The sequence below is a fragment of the Schistocerca piceifrons genome, chromosome X, assembly GCF_021461385.2.
Source record: "Schistocerca piceifrons isolate TAMUIC-IGC-003096 chromosome X, iqSchPice1.1, whole genome shotgun sequence".
NCBI classification, from domain to species: domain Eukaryota; kingdom Metazoa; phylum Arthropoda; class Insecta; order Orthoptera; family Acrididae; genus Schistocerca; species Schistocerca piceifrons.
Genome location: NC_060149.1, coordinates 614,344,465 through 614,363,517, shown reverse-complemented (window position 1 = coordinate 614,363,517; position 19,053 = coordinate 614,344,465). Strand labels below are relative to the sequence as shown.

The window sequence follows — 19,053 nt, the reverse complement described above, 5'->3', positions numbered from 1 at the left end:
GAGGTTCATTATGTAGGAAATGTCAATAGGACAAAAACAACGTACTTGTTATTCAACTTTTTAAAAAAAGTTTGTTTAATTTAAAAAACTTTAAGAAAGAATTCAGAGGCATTGCTTTTCAGCATGCCCTCATATTTACATTTGATGAGAATTAGCAATGAGATTTATTGCAGTAGTTGGAACAACCACTATTTCTTCTGGTGCACTGATAATATTTTTTCCTGGGGCAAATACTTCTAGCTTGGAGAAGACTTGGTATTATTGATATAGATGACAAGAGCTGGACAGCACATATGACAGTGAATAAAAAATTAATGCCTTGTCTGTCATAAAAAAAAATTAATAATGATCATGTTTCAGAAAAGTTTGTACAGCTCATAGCCTGAACTGTTCCATACTCAGTGCTACCATTCCACATAGTCACCATGTGTTTGTATACATTTGTGCCATTGTTGAACCCAATCATCAAAACCAGTTTGGAAAAACACGTAGTTTTGTTTCTTAGCCCATGATATTAAAGCTTTTTTTAACCTCATCTGTGAAGAACACATATGGGGATGCTCTAATGGGTATCATAAGTGTGCAATATTGAGTGAGGATGTTTGGTAATGGAGAAACAGACATTGCAAATAAGCCATGCAGCAGCTGACCAACAATCTGACAGCATCTGTCACAGATGCCAGTTGAGGATGTGTTGATGAAGTGATTTAAGGAGAAAGACTTGTTAAAGTACTCAGACAACAGCAAAACCTGGGTTTTTAAAATCGTGGCAAGCAAATCTTGAATTTTTTCATACAGGTTTTGATGTCTGGGATCAACAACGATGCACTTGTGTACAGATGTGTGGTTACTATGTTGAACTGTAGTGTTGGGTAGAGAACAATTCAGGCTATGATATGTATCGATTATGCTGTTGTGTGTCCATTATTAAATTTTTTGTGTCACATTAGGTATTACTTTTTGATCCACCCTCGCAGCAATAGACTTCTGCATTCAGTTCTGCTGCCTTTGTGCATTGTGATGACATCATCAAGTAAAAATTTCAAACTACTAGGAGATTAAAACTGTGCTGGTCTGGGGCACAAGCCCAGTACCTTGCCTTTCATTGATGGTGCTTTTACTGACTGAGGTACCCAAGCCCAACTAACTACCTGAACCTGGTCTAGCACATAGTACTGTAAATAAACTCCCCAAGTGGCAGCAGAACACACACACATAAAAGAAGCATATAATTAGGCAAACTTTCGGAGACAGCGGCTCGTCCTTAATGCAGAAGGGTTGAAGAGGAAGGAAGAGGGGTGAAGGAAAAGGACTAGAGAGGTCTAGGAAAACGGGTAGATTTCAAGAAAGACACCCAGACCTGCAGGTCAGGAGAGATGTACCAGACAGCATGACAAGGAAAGCTTTCTCATCACCTCTGGTAAGTCTGCCCTGACCTGTGGTTCTGCATGACTTTCTTGAAATCTGCCCCTTTTCCTAGACCTCTCCAGTCCTCTTCCCCTACAACCCTTCTGCCTGAAGAAGGAGCCACTGGTTCTGAAAGCTTGCCTAATTATAACCTTTGTTTATGTGTTTGTTCTGCTGCTGCTGCTAGGTGAGTAGATTTTTTTATCTATTCAATTAAAATATTTTGTCAAAAAGTGATTGTTTTCATTGTAAATAAACTCCAACAGGCCTGATCTGTGTTGATGTTGATGTGTCATATCTACTTGAGGGCATTTCTGATGAGCCATTCTATCTCAGTGAAACATATTGTTATTGAGTGGATGGTACCTTATTCAACCCATGAAAAGAATGATAGGAAATCCAACTTTGAAGTGCATTTTTATTCCATAAGTTTTTGTCATACCATGAAATAATTTTATCACTTAATTTGTCTCATTGATTACTGCTTTCTTGGTGCCAAAAATCATCAAGAGTTCCTTGGGGGGGGGGGGGGGGGATGTCTCTGTGCCAGTGGTTAACAGGTCACTGTTTTATTAGCCCCTTGCAACTACTTGTCTGTGCAAAAACACATTACCAGTATATTTAATTTCCCAAAATACATTTGTGGTGAAAGAGGTAAATGGGATATCCTGTATGCTTCATAAAGTAGTTTAATAAACCCACCAGTGGACATTGCAATGGAGGTAGATGAGCTGACAGGGATAGCACAGTGAGATAGTGCAGAAACGTACCATTGAAGGTGCATGTGACGTGTAGTATGGACAGACCTGCTAATGGAGGTGTTTACCTATGGGTGACAGGAGGCCAAGCAGGTCAGTGCTTACACAGAGCCTTGCGCTTCATTACGTATGTTGTTGCTTAGTGCCTAGCCATTCACACTTGTTACAGGCTGAGTGATTCCCATGCCAATCTCTGCATGGGTGTGGACACTCTGCTTTCCATAGATTTACTTGCACACTGGGTTCTTTTTCCTCTCATGAGGTCTGTGGTTCATTTTCCTCTCATGGGGTTCTGTTGCATGCCTAACACCAAGTCACTGTTGGACCAGGAAGTATCCAACATGACCATGTAGTGTAGTGCATTGTCCCATCTGTGCAGATGCTAAAGGTAGTACTTAGCAAATGGTGATATGAGTGAAGAATTTTCGTATACTTCTGTAGGTGTCACTGACGTTTTTGCATTGGCGAAGTTGAATTGTGTCCAAGTGAGTCTAGTATGTGATCTCTATTGCAGATACATTATGTGTGTCCAGAATCCTCTCATTAAATGTAAGGCTTTCATATCCCCACCCCCGTGCAACTAATTTCTGTGTTTGATCCATATTGTATCACTTTGTATATTTATACGTGCAGCAATACTCTGTAAATCACACTTAAGTGCCTGGCAGAGGATTCATAGAACCACTTTCACAATGATTCTGTATTATTCCACTCTCGAACAGCATGTGGAAAAAACAAAGGCCTATATCTTTGTGTGCAAGCTCTGATTTCCTGTATTTTATTATGATGATCATTTCTTCCTATGTAGGTCGGTGTCAACAAAAATTTTCACATTTGGAGGAGAAAGTTGGTGACTGATATTTTGTGAAATCGTCTCGCTGCAGTGAGAGGTGTCTTCATTTTAACGATATTGACCCCAAACCCTGTATCATATCCATGACACTCTCTCTCTCTCTCTCTCTCTCTCTCTCTCCTATTTCTTGATAATACAAAATGTGCTGCTCTTCTTTGAACTTTCTCAGTGTACTCTGTTAATCTTATCAGGTAAGGATCCCACACAGCACTGCAGTACTCCAAAAGAGAACCAACAAGCATAGTGTAGGCAGTCTCTCTAGTAGATCCGTTCCATCTTCTAAGTGTTCTGTCAATGAATCGCAGAATTTTGCCTGCATTTTACTGTAGCTTGTCAGGCAGAACTTGCATATTCGTTGAACAAACCTCGCGAGTAGTGCACTAGTGTAGAGTTAGAGAATACAGAGGTGGGGCTGGATGTGCCTGATATAACAGTAGTCTAATGTTGTGATATATTTCATAATAGACACTAACTTTCACCAGTAGTGGCATTTAACAGGAACAGGTAATTAAGTTTAACTCTTTTGACTGACAGGTTATGTGAATTCCCCCTTTACTGCCGTGTAACAATTTTACAACCCCGTTTATTAACACAGGGACTCTTATTCTTGCAATTAATTATTGTGTGTACTCTGTAAGTGATTTATTTTAGAATTGATGCTAATTGCCTTTGTACTGTTGCAGCTTGATATCATGGAACCGAAAACTCCAGAAGATGTTTATAAATCTCATCTTGAAAACAACCGACCACCATTTGGAGGGGGCCAGGTGGACTCGGCCCGACAGAATTTAGGTGCAAGTTTTGTTAATGGATTTGTTAATGCAGCCTTTGGTCGTGATAAGTTACTTATGGAAGATGGAAATAAGTGGCTGTATAAAAACAAAGAACATGGTGAGTCTTTCATGTGAAATTATTCTACTTTATCTGCATGTGATGACTTATTATTATTATTATTATTATTATTATTATTGTTATTATTATAAATCAAACTTTGTTAAATAAGAGCAGTCAGTTCTGTATTTGAAGAGAAAGTCTCATTGGCAAACCACAGTTTTTGTGGGAAAGGGGGGGGGGTCGCACATACAGTCAGAGAGATAGCTGTGTTGTTTGATATGAAACGAGGAGAAATACTGAGAAAGACAAAGAACAAAAATGAAAAAATGTAGGGAAACATAAAATTAGGAACAAAATGTGGAATTAACATTTACTGTTAGTAAGACAGCACGGTAAAGTGAAATTGTTTGAAGCAAGTAAGTAGCACTAATAAGTGTAACATGGAGATAAGAGATTATCAGCGATTGAAAAAATGAATGTACAGGGTGTCCAGAAAAGGACTCCCTGATTTCAAAATTAAATATCTCGAAAATAAAGATAGATAGAGGAACGCAGTAAACGGTATGTTTATTGTGAAAGCTGTAAGAAGTTTATACAGCAGTTTGAAATAATAGTTACAAAAGCTGCTAACAGATGGCGCTGTAATCGCCATAAGTAATGCCTAGTATAAATAGTGATCCGAAGCGCAGAGCGATCAGTTCCACTATTGAAACATGAAAGGAGGTTAGCGTACCGAAGGAAGAGATTAAAACAATGTACTCCATTGAACAACACGTTTTTCTGGTGCTAGAGTACCACAGGTTAGAAGAGAGTCCTACGGCAACAAGGCGAAGATTTCAAGCACGATTTAATGTTCCAAAAGGACCCGATGCGAAAACCATTCGTACGCTCTTTGCAAAACTTCAACGAACAGGCAGCTTAACTGATGACGTAGTGGGGCATGTTGGCCGCAAGGAAACCGCAGTTACGCCTGAAAATATCGCCACAGAGTCTGGAATTATTCAGCGAAATCCAATGTCATCCGTCCGTAGAATTGCATCTGAGACTGGTTTGAAGCGTTCCAGCATGCAGAAAATACTGAGAAAGAGCCAGAGTCTGGAATTATTCAGCGAAATCCAATGTCATCCGTCCGTAGAATTGCATCTGAGACTGGTTTGAAGCGTTCCAGCATGCAGAAAATACTGAGAAAGAGCCTACACATGTTTCCATTCAAAATTCAAATGCACCAGGCCATACCCGTACGAGAGGTGCAACAAAGGGTTGCCTTTGCTAATCAGATGCTCACAATGATTGATAGTGAAGGATTTGATGTTGGCTGCATCTGGTTTACAGATGAAGCACACTTCCACCTGAATGGATACGTGAATAAGCAGAACTGGCGATTTTGGGGTTCCGAAAAGCCATATTGGTGTGAAGCGAAACCCCTGTATTCTTCTAAAGTTACAGTGTGGGATGCAGTATACAGCAGAGACACTATTGGCCCTTTTTTCATTCGAGAAACGGTCACTGGTGCACGTTACATTGCAATTTTGGAACAATTTGTCACCACACAGCAAGCGTTAGAGGATCGACCAGGTACTGAATGGTTTATGCAAGATGGAGCCCAACCACATCGGACCGAACAAATGTTTCGCTTTCTTGAGGAATACTTCAGAAATCGAGTCATTGCTTTGGAATATCCCAAATTTACTGGTACAGGCATGGATTGGCCTCCATATTCGCCGGATTTGACTCCCTGTGACTTTTTTTTTGTGGGGCACAGTGAAAGACATGGTCTACCCGAAGCATCCCGCTACGCTGGACGAGCTTGAATCGGTGATCTCTGTGGCATGTGAATCCATTTCGGTTGAGACACTACGAAATGTGATGGTGAATTCTTCGTTTGCACCACCTTTGTAGTGCCAATGGTGAACATTTTGAAAACATTGTGATGTGATTGTTTGCAAAGATTGTTTTAATACGATTATTTCACTTGTGTATGCTGATATGAGCTGTACAGCGTACAGCGCCATCTGTTAGCAGCTTTTGTAACTATTATTTCAAACTGCTGTATAAACTTCTTACAGCTTTCACAATAAACATACCATTTACTGCATTCCTCTATCGATCTTTGTTTTCGAGATATTTAATTTTGAAATCAGGGAGTCCTTTTCTGGACACCCTGTAGATAATCTGCATCCACGTGACTACACTACACATCACACTTAACTGCTTGGCAGAGGGTTCATGGAACCACTTTCAGTCTTTCTAACTATTACATTTTTGAATAACATGGGGGGAGGACAAAATATTTTCACATTCAGAGGAGAAAGTTGGTGACTGAAATTTCGTGAACATATCTTGCTGAACAAAAGATACCCTTTTTTCAAACAATGGAAACTCCGGGTTGGAATATCAACAATGTAAGGAAAAGATAGATTGCTGCTTACTGTAAAGATGATATGATGAAATTATATACGTGTACAATTAAAAGACAGTTACGCATTAGTTTTGGCCACAGCCTTCATCAGAAAAACACACACACACACACACACACACACACACATTCATTCACAAAAGCAAGCAAACCTCACGCATATTATAACTGTCTTTTAATTGTGCCTGTCTGAAACTTCACGTGTCATCTTTATGGTAAGTAACAATCTATCTATTCCTTACATTGTTGAGATGCCCTTGTTTCATTGCCAAACCAATTTGCATATAATATCCTTAGTACTCTTTCCTCTATATTGTGATAATGCAAAATGAGCTGCTCTTCTTATAACTTTCTCGATGATTTCCACCAATCCTATCTGGTAATGATCCCATACTATGCAACAGTACTCTGGAAGACGACAGCCAAGCATAGTATAGACAGACACTTAGGTCATTTGTTGCATCTTATAAGTGTTGTGACAATAAACCAGTCAGTGGTTCACCTTTCCAACATTTTCTCTGTGACTGTTCCAGTTTGAGATGTTTGTAATTGTAATACCAAGGTATTTAGTTGAATTGAGAACCCTCAGATCTGTGTAGTTTATTGTGTAACAAAAATTCCTTATAGTACTTGCATTGAGGCCTCACACTTGTTATTGTTTAGGGTCAGTTTCCACTTTTCGCACCATACAGATATCTTACCCAAATCATTTTGCAATTCATTCTGATCTTGTAATGACTTTACTAGACTGTAGACAATGTCATCTGCAAACAGTCTTAGAGAGCCACTAAGATTCTCTACAAATTCATCTATGTGGATTAGGAATAGCAGTGCCTATAAAACTTCCTTGGGGAGCAAAATATCACATCAGTTTCACTTGATGACTTCCCATCACTTATTACAATCTGTGATCTTTCTGACAGGAAAACTGAGGTGGTATTCCATAGGGGTACCATTTAATTAGAAGCCATAGTGTCTAAAGTCTTCTGGAGACCTAGAATAGAAATATGGAGTCAACTTGGAATCCCTTATCAGTAGCACTCATTAATTTATGTTAATAAAGAACAAGTTGTGTTTCAGAAGAACTATATTTTCCAAATCCTTGTGCACTGTGTGTCAATCAATCATTTTCTTCCAGATATTACATAATTTTGCATTGAAATCTGCACAAAACTTCTAGCTTCTGTAAAATACCAGTAATCCTGGAGATTTTCATAAAGTTTAAACACAGTATATATTCCAAAATCTTACTGCAAATTGATGTCAGTGATATGTGTGTAATTTAGCTAATTGTTTCCTACTTCCTTTCTTGTGTATCAGTGTGACTTGTGCAACTTTTGTCTCTAGGTACAGTTGTTTTGTCAAACAAATGATTGTGTATAATATATGTTTGGTAAAATGGAGCTATTTCATCAGTATACTCTTAAAGGAACCTAATTGGTATACTCATGTTGACAGCTTTTATTTATTGAAATTGTTGAATATTTACTGCATCTTCTTTAGTGAAAGAATTTCAGAAAACTGTGTTCAGTAACTCCACTTTAAAGGAGCTGTCATCTGTAGCATTACCATTGTTATTGCGCATATGAGGTATTTATTGTGTCTTGCTGCTGATGTATTACTAACTCTACTCTGGGGGCACTGTCATAAGTAACAATACCATTGTTATCGCACAGTGGAGGTGTTGGTTATGTGTTGCTGATGGTATACTTGACATACAACCGGATTCTCGGGATTTTCTGCTAGATTAAGACTCTGAAGTGTGTGCAAAGTTTCGAGCTTCTGTAAAACAAGACCACAATATTTTTGCATTCAGCTGTGGCATGATTTTTGCTTCTGCAACAGTATCCTGACTTGCTTTGTGTACCATGTGGATCTGTTCAATGTCTCATTAATTTACTTGGTATGAAACTCTGACATTCTCAGTTGTCTTCAGTCATATTTCCTTGAATTTAAGCCACATCTTCTCTATGCTTACATAGTTAGTTTGGAAAGAATGGAGACACTCTTAGGAGGGCATCAAGCAAATATTTGTCTGATTTTTTTTTTAACAGGTATATTTTGCATTTATCTTTTGTGGATTTTTATTTTACAATATTCAGTCTTCCTACAACCATTTTTGATTTCTAATCCCCATATCCATCTGTACACCCCCTATCAGAAATGTCTGTTGCTAAGAGGACTAGTATTTATTACAACCATTTACACTTTGTGTGGACTTACGAACAAATTCCTTAAGATAATTTTAAGAGAAAGGGATTTAGTACAATTTTGGATGATGTTTTACACCTACCAGGTTGACACAAGAACTGCCCAACTGTATTGGCTATAAAAGTAATTAAGACAGCATTATGTTTTGAAACCATACCACCTGGATACGTTGTGCCACATATAATGAATACCTGAACTGGGTTCTTTTTCAGTATTAAGATGAAAACTGATCTCCAGTCAGCGAACTGAAAACCAGTTTCTATGTAATTTGTAATATTTCCAAGTGAGTTTCTGATTTCTTTTGATTTCACACGGGTTATATTCTTTGTCATGTGACCAATTCAGCCAGTCAACATGGGCCTCAATCATAGCCAATAACTCGACTTCCCTTGTAGCGACACTGGAGATACATTGAAAGTATTGGAAACCAGTTAATGTCGTTTCATCTGAGAGAGAGAGAGAGAGCGGGGGGGGGGGGGGCTACCTATAACATGTAAATAGTGTATGGATAATTCTATGTCTCACTCTGTTGTTCAGGATTGATCACCGAGTTTGGCAACAGTGGCCGACAAAATTATTCGGTGGTTGAAAAGACAAAATGTGGATCTCAGAACAGATTTGAGGGAGTCAGTGTTGTTCAAAACTATTTCACAGTTTGCTTTGTATATCATCAATGCAACTGTCCAAAGGCATGGACAAGAAATAGTAAGGTTACTCCCATATCATTGTTATATCAGTGCTAATGAAGGTGTATGGGTGCAAGTAAAACACTGCCTTGCTACAAAGAACAAGAAGTTGACCATCCCTGTAATTGAGAATATCCTTGTGGATGCTGTGATTCTAGTGACTTGTGAGACCTGGAAGGAAATACTGAACAGCTCCGCACGTGCCATCAGAGAGACAGCCAAAAATGAAGATATTGTCGAACAATGCATGAAAGAATGAATTGTTCATATGAGAGGAAGCAGTGACAGCTGGAACAGTGCAGGGAAAAGATTCATAATCATTTTCTGACTGTAATGGGAGTGGTGTTTTTCAGTTATCATAACTGCAACACAATCGGAGATATTGGAGGGGGTGCTATCACCTGATCATTGCATTGAGAGTACTTTTTATTAGATATTAGCAGTTAATATACCCATAATTTTTTCTGTCCCTCTTTGTAGAACAAGTTAATAAAGGAAATCAATGGAAATTCTAGGATGGAATGCAACAATATTATGAAAAGGATAGTTGCTACTCACCATATAGCGGAGCTGCTAAGTCGCAGATAGACACAACAAGAAGACTGTCACAAAACAAGCTTTAGGCTAACAAGGCCTTTGTCAAAAATAGACTACACACACACACACACACACACACACACACACACACACACACGAGCCCACAGGCCCACAGGCTCTGGCAGCCGAAGCCAGAGTACAAGCAGCAGCAGCAGTAGCAGTACATGATGGGAGAGGCAACTGGGTGGGGGAAGGAGGTGGCTGAGGTGGGGAGGGGGACAGTGAAGTGCTGCTGGGGAGCGTATAGGGAAGAGGTGGAGAGAGGGTAGGGCAGCTAGGAGCAGTCGGGAGGTAACACATGGGGGGGGGGGGGGGAGGAGGACGTGGGAGTGTGGAGGGGGGGGGGGGGGTAGCGGGAAAGGAGAGAAGTAGAAAGACTAGGTGCGTTGATGGAATAGAGGGCTGTGTAATGCTGGAATGGGAACAGGTAAGGGGCTATATGTGTGAGGACAATGTCTAACGAAGGTTAAGGCCAGGAGGGTTACGGGAACATAGGATATATTGCAGGAAGAGTTCCCACCTGTGCAGTTCAGAAAAGCTGGTGTTGGTGGGAAGGATCCATATGGCACAGGGTGTGAAGCAGTCATTGAAATGAAGAATGTCGTGTTGCGCAACATGATCAGCAATAGGGTGGTCCAGTTCTTTCTTGACCACAGTTCGTCTATGGTCATTCACGCAGACAGATATCTTGTTGGTTTTCATGCCCAAATAGAATGCAGCATAGTGGTTGCTGCAGTTTATCTTGTATATCACAGGACTGGTTTCACAGGTAGCCATGCCTTTGATGGGGGAGGTGATGTTTGTGATTGGACTGGAGTAGGTAGTGGTGGGAGGATGTATGGGACAGGTCTTGCGTCTAGGTCTGTTACAGGGATATGAGCCAGGTGGGTAGAGGTTGGGAGCGGTGGTTTATGGTGTAGGTATATTGTGTAGGTTCAGTGGATGGCGGAATACCACTGTGGGAGTGGTGAGCGGAATAGTGGACAGGATATTTTTCATTTCAGGACACGACAAGAGATAGTCAAAATCCTGGCAGAGAATGTAATTCAGGTGCTCCAGTCCTGGGTGGACTGATTTACGAGGGGAATGCTCCTCTGTGGCCAGACAGTGAAACTTAGGGAGGTGGTGGTTGTCTGGAAAGATAAGGCACGGGAGATTTGTTTTTGTACAAGTTGGGAGGATAATTACAGTCTGTAAAGGCGTCAGTGAGACCCTTGGTATATTTAGAGAGGGACCACTTGTCACCGCAGATGCGATGGCCACAGGTGGCTAGGTGGTATGGAAGGAATTACTTGGTATGAAGTGGGTGACAGCTGTCAAAGTGGAGGTATTGCTGACGGTTAGTAGATTTGAAATGGACAGAGGTACCAATGTAGCCATCACTGAGGTGGAGGTCAACATCTAGGAAGGTGGCTTATTGGTTTGCATAGGACCATGTGAAGCGAATGGGGGAGAAGCTGTTGAACTTCTAGAGGAATGTGGATGAGGTGTCCTCACCCTCAATCCAGATCCCAATGATGTCATCAGTGAATCTGAACCAGGTGATGGGTTTAGGATTCTGGGTGTTTAGGAAGGATTCCTCTAGATGGCCCATGAGTAGGTTGGCATAGGATGCTGTCATGTGGATGCCCATAGCTGTACGTCAGATTTGTTCGTAGTTAATGCCGTCAAAGGAGAAGTAATTGTGGGTAGGCATTACATTCTCTGCCAGGGTTTAGACAACCTCTCATCATGTTCACTATCCTTCCCACCCCTCACACAGTGCTATTCTGCCATCCACTGAACCTATACAATGTACTCGTCCGTCCCAACACAAGCTCTGCTCCCAACCCTTTACCTCATGACTCATATCCCTGTAATAGACATAGACACAAGACCTGTCCCATACATCCTCCTACCACCACCTACTCCAGTCCGGTCACAAACATCACTTCTCCCGTCAAAGGCAGGGCTACCTGTGAAACCAGTTATGTGATCTACAAGTTAAGCTGCAGAACTGTGCTGCATTCTGTGTTTCTATGTGGGCCTGACAATCAACAAGCTGTTTATCCGCATGAATGGCCACCACCAAACTGTGGCCAAGAAACAATTGGACCACCCTGTTGCTGAGCCCGCCACCCATCAAGACATGGCTCCTTCCCACCAACACCAGCTTTTCTGATTTGCACAGGTGGGAACTCTCCTCGCAGTATATCCTATGTTCTCATAACCCTCCTGGCCTTAGCTTTCGTTAGTCATTGTCCTCACCCATCTATCCTCTTACCTTTTCCATTCCAGCACTACACAGCCCTCTATTCCACCAATGCACCCAGTCTTTTTATTTCTCTCCTGTCCTGCTACCCCCGCCCCCACTCCCCCGCCCTCTGTGTAACATCCCGACTGCGTCTAGCTGCCCTACCCTCTCTCCACCTCGTCCCTGCATGCTCCCCAACAGCACTTCACTGTCCCTCACCGCTACCCTGCTACCCCTACCACTCCCCCTCCATGCCCCAACCTCCTTACGCCCACCTAGTTGCCTCTCCCATCATGTACTGCTACTTCTCGTAGTCTGGCTTCAGCTGCCAGAGACTGTGGTTTTATATATGGCAAAGGCCTTGTTGGCCAAAAGCATATTTTGTGACAGTCTTTTTGTTTTGACTATCTGCGACTCAGCATCTCCGCTATATGGTGAATAGCAGCTATCCTTTTCGTAATATTGTTAATAAAGGAAATTTTTGACAATGAAAAAAAGCTGTGAATATTCTACACTATTGTGAAAATAGTTTGCATATCTATTGTACATATAAAAAGTAAGTCTCTGTATACTAGATGGTTAGTAATTCTTTGCGATTTTTCAAGTTTATGTGTTATAACCAGTAACTGTTAACAGGTTTGTGAATACAAACTGCATGATGTTATGGTATTTGTTTTGCTACTAGGGTACACAAGTAGTAGTGACTAAGATGCTATATGCTGCATCCGGTAACAGGTGCCACTTGGCCACATGAAATGTTAATACCAGTCATTCTTCTCATGGACTATAAATCCATTCTGATTTGTCTTAGTCCTGTCTCTTATTTTCATGCTGTACTGCACCTGGATTGTGGTTACGATACTGCCACATGCCTGTATTTGGTAGTGGTTTCATTTTTTGCTTTTCTTTTCTATATCTTCATCAACACCTTTCATTGCAGGTATGTTGAGTGCCACAGCCTCTCTTGGATTGGTACTTCTGTGGGATGTAGATGGAGGATTGACACCAATAGACAAATACCTTTATTCTTCTGAGGATTACATCAAGGTATGTATTTGTCACCTATTATTAGTTTAAGTATCAAAGCTTCATATCTTAAATATGATTTTTCAGTTCTCTTTTGGGTGTAACATGTTGGGCCATCAGTTGTCATCAAGTATATTCGTACATTATTTGTGCTCCCTCTCCCCCTCCCCCCCTCCCCCTCCTCCCCCTCCTCCCCCTCCTCCCTCCCTCCCTCCCTCCCTCCTCCCTTCCTCCCCCTCCTCCCCCTCCTCCCCTCCTCCCTCCCTCCCTCCCTCCCTCCCTCCCTTTTCGAACAGTAGGCAAAAAAATTGTTCTTCCTGTAGACCCATCCTTCTATGTAGCTTTTTTCCACTGCTGCATGTATTTTCTCAAAAGTGATGTTCATAACAGCAACATAATTATCTGCTGGCTATTGAGCCGTGGCGTATTTCTTTTTAAGGAAGCGCAAAATTTGAAAACTGTTGTGACTTCAAGCTAAAGAGAAGCAAAACTTTTCCCATAACTATTAAACTTGGTACATGTGCTTCAGTTATTGAGTGAAATAGATTAATGCTTTTTGTACCAAGCTGTTTTTTTAAGAAAGACATTGGATATGCTTGATCTGTTGTTCTGCGTACCCATTCTTTTTGAAAACTACTCTCCACATTGTGGACCAGTGTTCTGAACATGGAATGTATTTCTGATGGGTGTCGATGGCTCTTGACATGTGCAGAAGAGTTGGATATGGTTGACCTTCTAGACACTATGTCCCAGGTATCCACCTTCTCTTAAGCAAAATGGCAAAAATAGGTAGCTTTCCCTATTATTATATTTGTGTGGTGAAACACAATGAAATTTGTATATCGATGGATTGAGTTGAGATGTGTAGAACACTGGTCCACAGAGCATATTTGTTGTTAGACCATGAAAACTACTCTGAAGAATTGACACTTCTGTGAGAAGTTTACAAAAAGAACAGGTACTCAGAAAAACAGATTCAGTATGCCCTGCAGTGCAAGTCAACACTGCCTGTAAAGGGAAATGACACCAGTAAAGGAGAAGTCAGAATGGTAGGTCTTCCATACGCTGGCTCAGTTTATGGGAAGATCAGGAAAATACTTCAAAAATACAGTTTCAGATGTATTTAAATCCATCAAATGAAATTAAAGATCTACTATTTTGTGTGAAAGCTAATCTAGGGCTCCAAAAATTCGCTGTATACCACATACTGTGCAAATGTGATGTAGTGTATTGGGAAAATCATAAGAACTTTTGAAGTTGTAAAGAACACAAGCATTACAGTCAACTCAAGCATCCAACAAAATCAACTGTCACCTAACATTGCATCACCTGTGAGCATGTAATGAAATACGAAAATACCAGCATTGTGATGCAGGCAGCAAACTTTTGGGTCAGTGTAATAAAAAGTGCAGTTGAGATACTTTAATTACCTAGGACAGAGGGTTTGGGATTAAACTGTGGGGCCCAGCATTCAGTTTGCTTAAATCAATTCAGAAAACATATCGATGCTGTCTGTTTGGAATGGTATTGTCTTATAACTTATTTCTTACTTGTAACATTTCTACATTTTGGCACACTCCTTTGGTTTGTCTTAAATTTCTATGAGTTTGCTACATTCTTTGACAGCATGAGGCAATAATAGATAGGGTGGCACACAGTGTGTTCCGTTCACAGTGTGGTTGGTGTTCAAACTGTAAGCACCTGAGGATGAACACTAGTGGAGTCATCAAAATAATATGTAAAGAAAATGACCTTGGCTGCAAACCAAAAAACTAGTAAACCATCAGTGTCGCCAAGAAATCCTCAAAGATCACAAAAGTCTTAATGTTTAGAAGATGTTGACAGACGGGATTTCAGACAATGAGATGACTTCAGAACCCCCCTTCATGTTGTGGAAGTAATTGTGTAGATTGGTTGGGGGTAGAACTGAGAGAAAAAGTAAAAATCTTCAAATACACATTTCATAAAAAGTGGTGTTATGAGAATTGAGAAACTGTGTCAAATTGAGCCTCAAACCCATGTTTCCTGCTTTTGAGCCCCACTTTGTCACAGATTTTCAGTGTCTATACATAGTTATTACATCACATTTTCAGCATATTCGAATGTTTGTAGTGATATCATTTAATTTAGCCCTTCTGTGGGTCGTGGGGGGATATATGTCCCACTAAATATGCACTCCTGGAAATGGAAAAAAGAACACATTGACACTGGTGTGTCAGACCCACCATACTTGCTCCGGACACTGCGAGAGGGCTGTACAAGCAATGATCACACGCACGGCACAGCGGACACACCAGGAATCGCGGTGTTGGCCGTCGAATGGCGCTAGCTGCGCAGCATTTGTGCACCGCCGCCGTCAGTGTCAGCCAGTTTGCCGTGGCATACGGAGCTCCATCGCAGTCTTTAACACTGGTAGCATGCCGCGACAGCGTGGACGTGAACCGTATGTGCAGTTGACGGACTATGAGCGAGGGCGTATAGTGGGCATGCGGGAGGCCGGGTGGAGGTACCGCCGAATTGCTCAACACATGGGGCGTGAGGTCTCCACAGTACATCGATGTTGTCGCCAGTGGTTGGCGGAAGGTGCACGTGCCCGTCGACCTGGGACCGGACCGCAGCGACGCACGGATGCACGCCAAGACCGTAGGGTCCAACGCAGTGCCGTAGGGGACCGCACCGCCACTTCCCAGCAAATTAGGGACACTGTTGCTCCTGGGGTATCGGCGAGGACCATTCGCAACCGTCTCCATGAAGCTGGGCTACGGTCCCGCACACCGTTAGGCCGTCTTCCGCTCAAGCCCCAACATCGTGCAGCCCGCCTCCAGTGGTGTCGCGACAGGCGTGAATGGAGGGACGAATGGAGACGTGTCGTCTTCAGCGATGAGAGTCGCTTCTGCCTTGGTGCAAATGATGGTCGTATGCGTGTTTGGCGCCGTGCAGGTGAGCGCCACAATCAGGACTGTATACGACCGAGGCACACAGGGCCAACACCCGGCATCATGGTGTGGGGAGCGATCTCCTACACTGGCCGTACACCACTGGTGATCGTCGACGGGACACTGTATAGTGCACGGTACATCCAAACCGTCATCGAACCCATCGTTCTACCATTCCTAGACCGGCAAGGGAACTTGCTGTTCCAACAGGACAATGCACGTCCGCATGTATCCCGTGCCACCCAACGTGCTCTAGAAGGTGTAAGTCAACTACCCTGGCCAGCAAGATCTCCGGATCTGTCCCCCATTGAGCATGTTTGGGACTGGATGAAGCGTCGTCTCACGCGGTCTGCACGTCCAGCACGAACGCTGGTCCAACTGAGGCGCCAGGTGGAAATGGCATGGCAAGCCGTTCCACAGGACTACATCCAGCATCTCTACGATCGTCTCCATGGGAGAATAGCAGCCTGCATTGCTGCGAAAGGTGGATATACACTGTACTAGTGCCGACATTGTGCATGCTCTGTTGCCTGTGTCTATGTGCGTGTGGTTCTGTCAGTGTGATCATGTGATGTATCTGACCCCAGGAATGTGTCAATAAAGTTTCCCCTTCCTGGGACAATGAATTGACGGTGTTCTTATTTCAATTTCCAGGAGTGTATTTCTTTAAACATTTAAGGGAATATGTGTTGCCACTTCTATATTCTCCTGGCATCCAATGGCAGTCTGCTGCCCAATTGCAGTTTCTGTTGTGAAATATAGCCTTCAGAACTATGGGAAGTATATATCCCACCAAACAACAGTGTTTTAATTGTTAATGGAAAGTATGGCTACCACCAGAGTAGTTTCTGGAAGGGGCTTGGGAAGTATACTGTACTTACCACAAAATTAATCTGTCATCTGTGATCCTCGGGAAGCATATTTACCACCAACTTAGGGGTATCCAAATTTTTTGGGACTATATCTTATCGCCTCTGTCTGTGCCTGATATTTTGTGGTGGTACACTGCGCCAGGTGTATGAAAACTGCTACAACCATCAGTTTCTGCGTGTCGTGGGATCACTGCTGTTGTAGGAACACATTGCTTCGCTTCTGCAATATACATTATTGTGACCTGTATCAGCTCATACCTTTGTGCATGATAAAGTTTGAAGGATTGTTTTCACATTGTGATAAGTAAACTTTAATATTGGTAACAAGCATTTTTTAAATAAAGTAAAAGACAATATAAAATAAAAACAGGAAACCCTGTTCATTGCTTTTTTTACACATAACAGCTCACAAAAGTGAAGTGGGAAATCCATTTACCAACATAGTTTTAGTACTTCACAAAGGTGCCGTGGTGATATATGTACCATCATAGTTTTTGGTCCTAAATAAAAAAAAATTATCAAAAAATAAATATAGTCAGTTGATCACAATTCTGATGGGATAGCAAAAAAATTATCTTTGCTGGGTTGCTACAAAAAAAAAAATTCTCCTGCAAAAGGGTTAAGTGCATTTAAGTTCATTTCACACCTATCAGTTCATTCATGTCATTACAGTGCATTTTATTCATTTCGTCTTAGAATTGTGATACCTGTAATGCTGTTAAAATCAGGCGTTTGTGGCAAAATCTGTTAAGAGGAGATTTGTGTGTAGTTTAACTAAAGTGTACTTATTGTCTGGATGAAATCAGCAATTTTTGGTATAGTAATAATATTAATAAGGTTTACTGACAGTCACAGTGGTACAAAACATTTGCAAGATTATTAGTTTGAGTCTATAATGATTGTCTTCAGGTCTTTAGTCATCATAGAGTGATCTGTTAAAGTAGGAACATGACACTGCTTGATCACAACCATGCAACTGTGATTGCAAATACTCTGTGATTGTATCTTAAGTTATTTGTTGAAGATTGAATTCAAAATATGATTTTACAAACATTGGAGGAAATAATGTCAGTTGGAAGTATACGGTTTTGTGGCAATGTTTGTTGTTAGAAAGTAATTTTTAAATACAGACGTACATTACTGTAGTGTGCATAGAATGAGTAAATTTTTTGAGCATCTCTAAACAATGCTTTTCTCCCAGTTTGCTATCTCATACATTTAATATTATTTTTGTTTTTAATTGTTGATAAATCAAACACTAGTTGTTAGTTTTATGGTTTATTACTTCACACTAATTTGGTTTTAACCGTTTTCAGTCTGGTGCATTGTTGGCTTGTGGTATTGTTAACTGTGGAGTCAGAAATGAGTGTGATCCAGCTCTAGCACTTCTCTCTGATTATGTGCTTCATAGTAGCAATGTCATGCGGATAGGAGCAATTTTAGGTAAGTAATCTTACCAGTTTAATAATTTCAAAGTGGACTCCTAATTAATTGTCTGTAGTTGACTTGTAATTAGTACAGTATAGTATGTTCTAGTGGCATTGAGTTGTTGGCGCACACACACAAAAAGAATGAAAATTACTCTAGCTTCCTAACAAATCTCTTTTTGAGCTAGAGCGCGCGCGCGCGCACACACACACACACACACACACACACACACACACACACACACACAAGTTACATTGTGGTGGCTAAATACACAATGCCAGGACTGCAGTTGGGAGGAAGAGCGGTTATGTCATGTAGAGTGGGTGAAGGGAGAAAAATGGCACAGAAGCAGGTGTGTGAGATAGGAATGCAGGAGGAAGAGGCATCAGGTGCACAGGTTAGGGATGTAATGTGTGGGCACCAGAGCTGGAGAGTTTGTGCAGTGCGTGGTGGTGGTGGTGGTGGTGGTGGTGGTGGTGGTGGTGGTGATGATGATTTAGGGGAGTTGATTGAAGGAGTGACAATTTGGAAGAAGATGCAATTGCTGGACAGGAGGATTATGGGAATGAAGGTTGTGTTGTAAGGATAACTCTCGTATAAGTAGTTCAGCTAATAGCGGGGGTGGGGTGGGGAGGGGTTTCAAATGACAAAGGTTGTGAAGCAGTCACTGAAATCGAGCATGTTGTGCTCAGCAATGTGTTCTGGCACTTGGTGCTCAACTCTGCTCTTGGCAACAGCGTGGCAGTGGCCTTTCATTAGATTTCACAGTGAGTTGGTGGTCATGCCTGCACAAAAT

General features: G+C 41.6%; 1 protein-coding gene across 2 annotated transcripts in view; it reads left to right on the top strand.

Annotated features, from left to right (window-relative positions):
• LOC124721110 (26S proteasome non-ATPase regulatory subunit 2) overlaps window positions 1-19,053 on the top strand; it is a 124,232-nt gene that overhangs the window by 34,891 nt on the left and 70,288 nt on the right. For both annotated transcript variants that reach the window (XM_047245928.1, XM_047245927.1), the window contains exons 7-9: window positions 3,702-3,909; window positions 12,936-13,042; window positions 18,146-18,272. In XM_047245928.1, coding sequence (XP_047101884.1) covers window positions 3,702-3,909; window positions 12,936-13,042; window positions 18,146-18,272 — 442 coding nt within the window. The remainder of the gene's footprint in view (window positions 1-3,701; window positions 3,910-12,935; window positions 13,043-18,145; window positions 18,273-19,053) is intronic.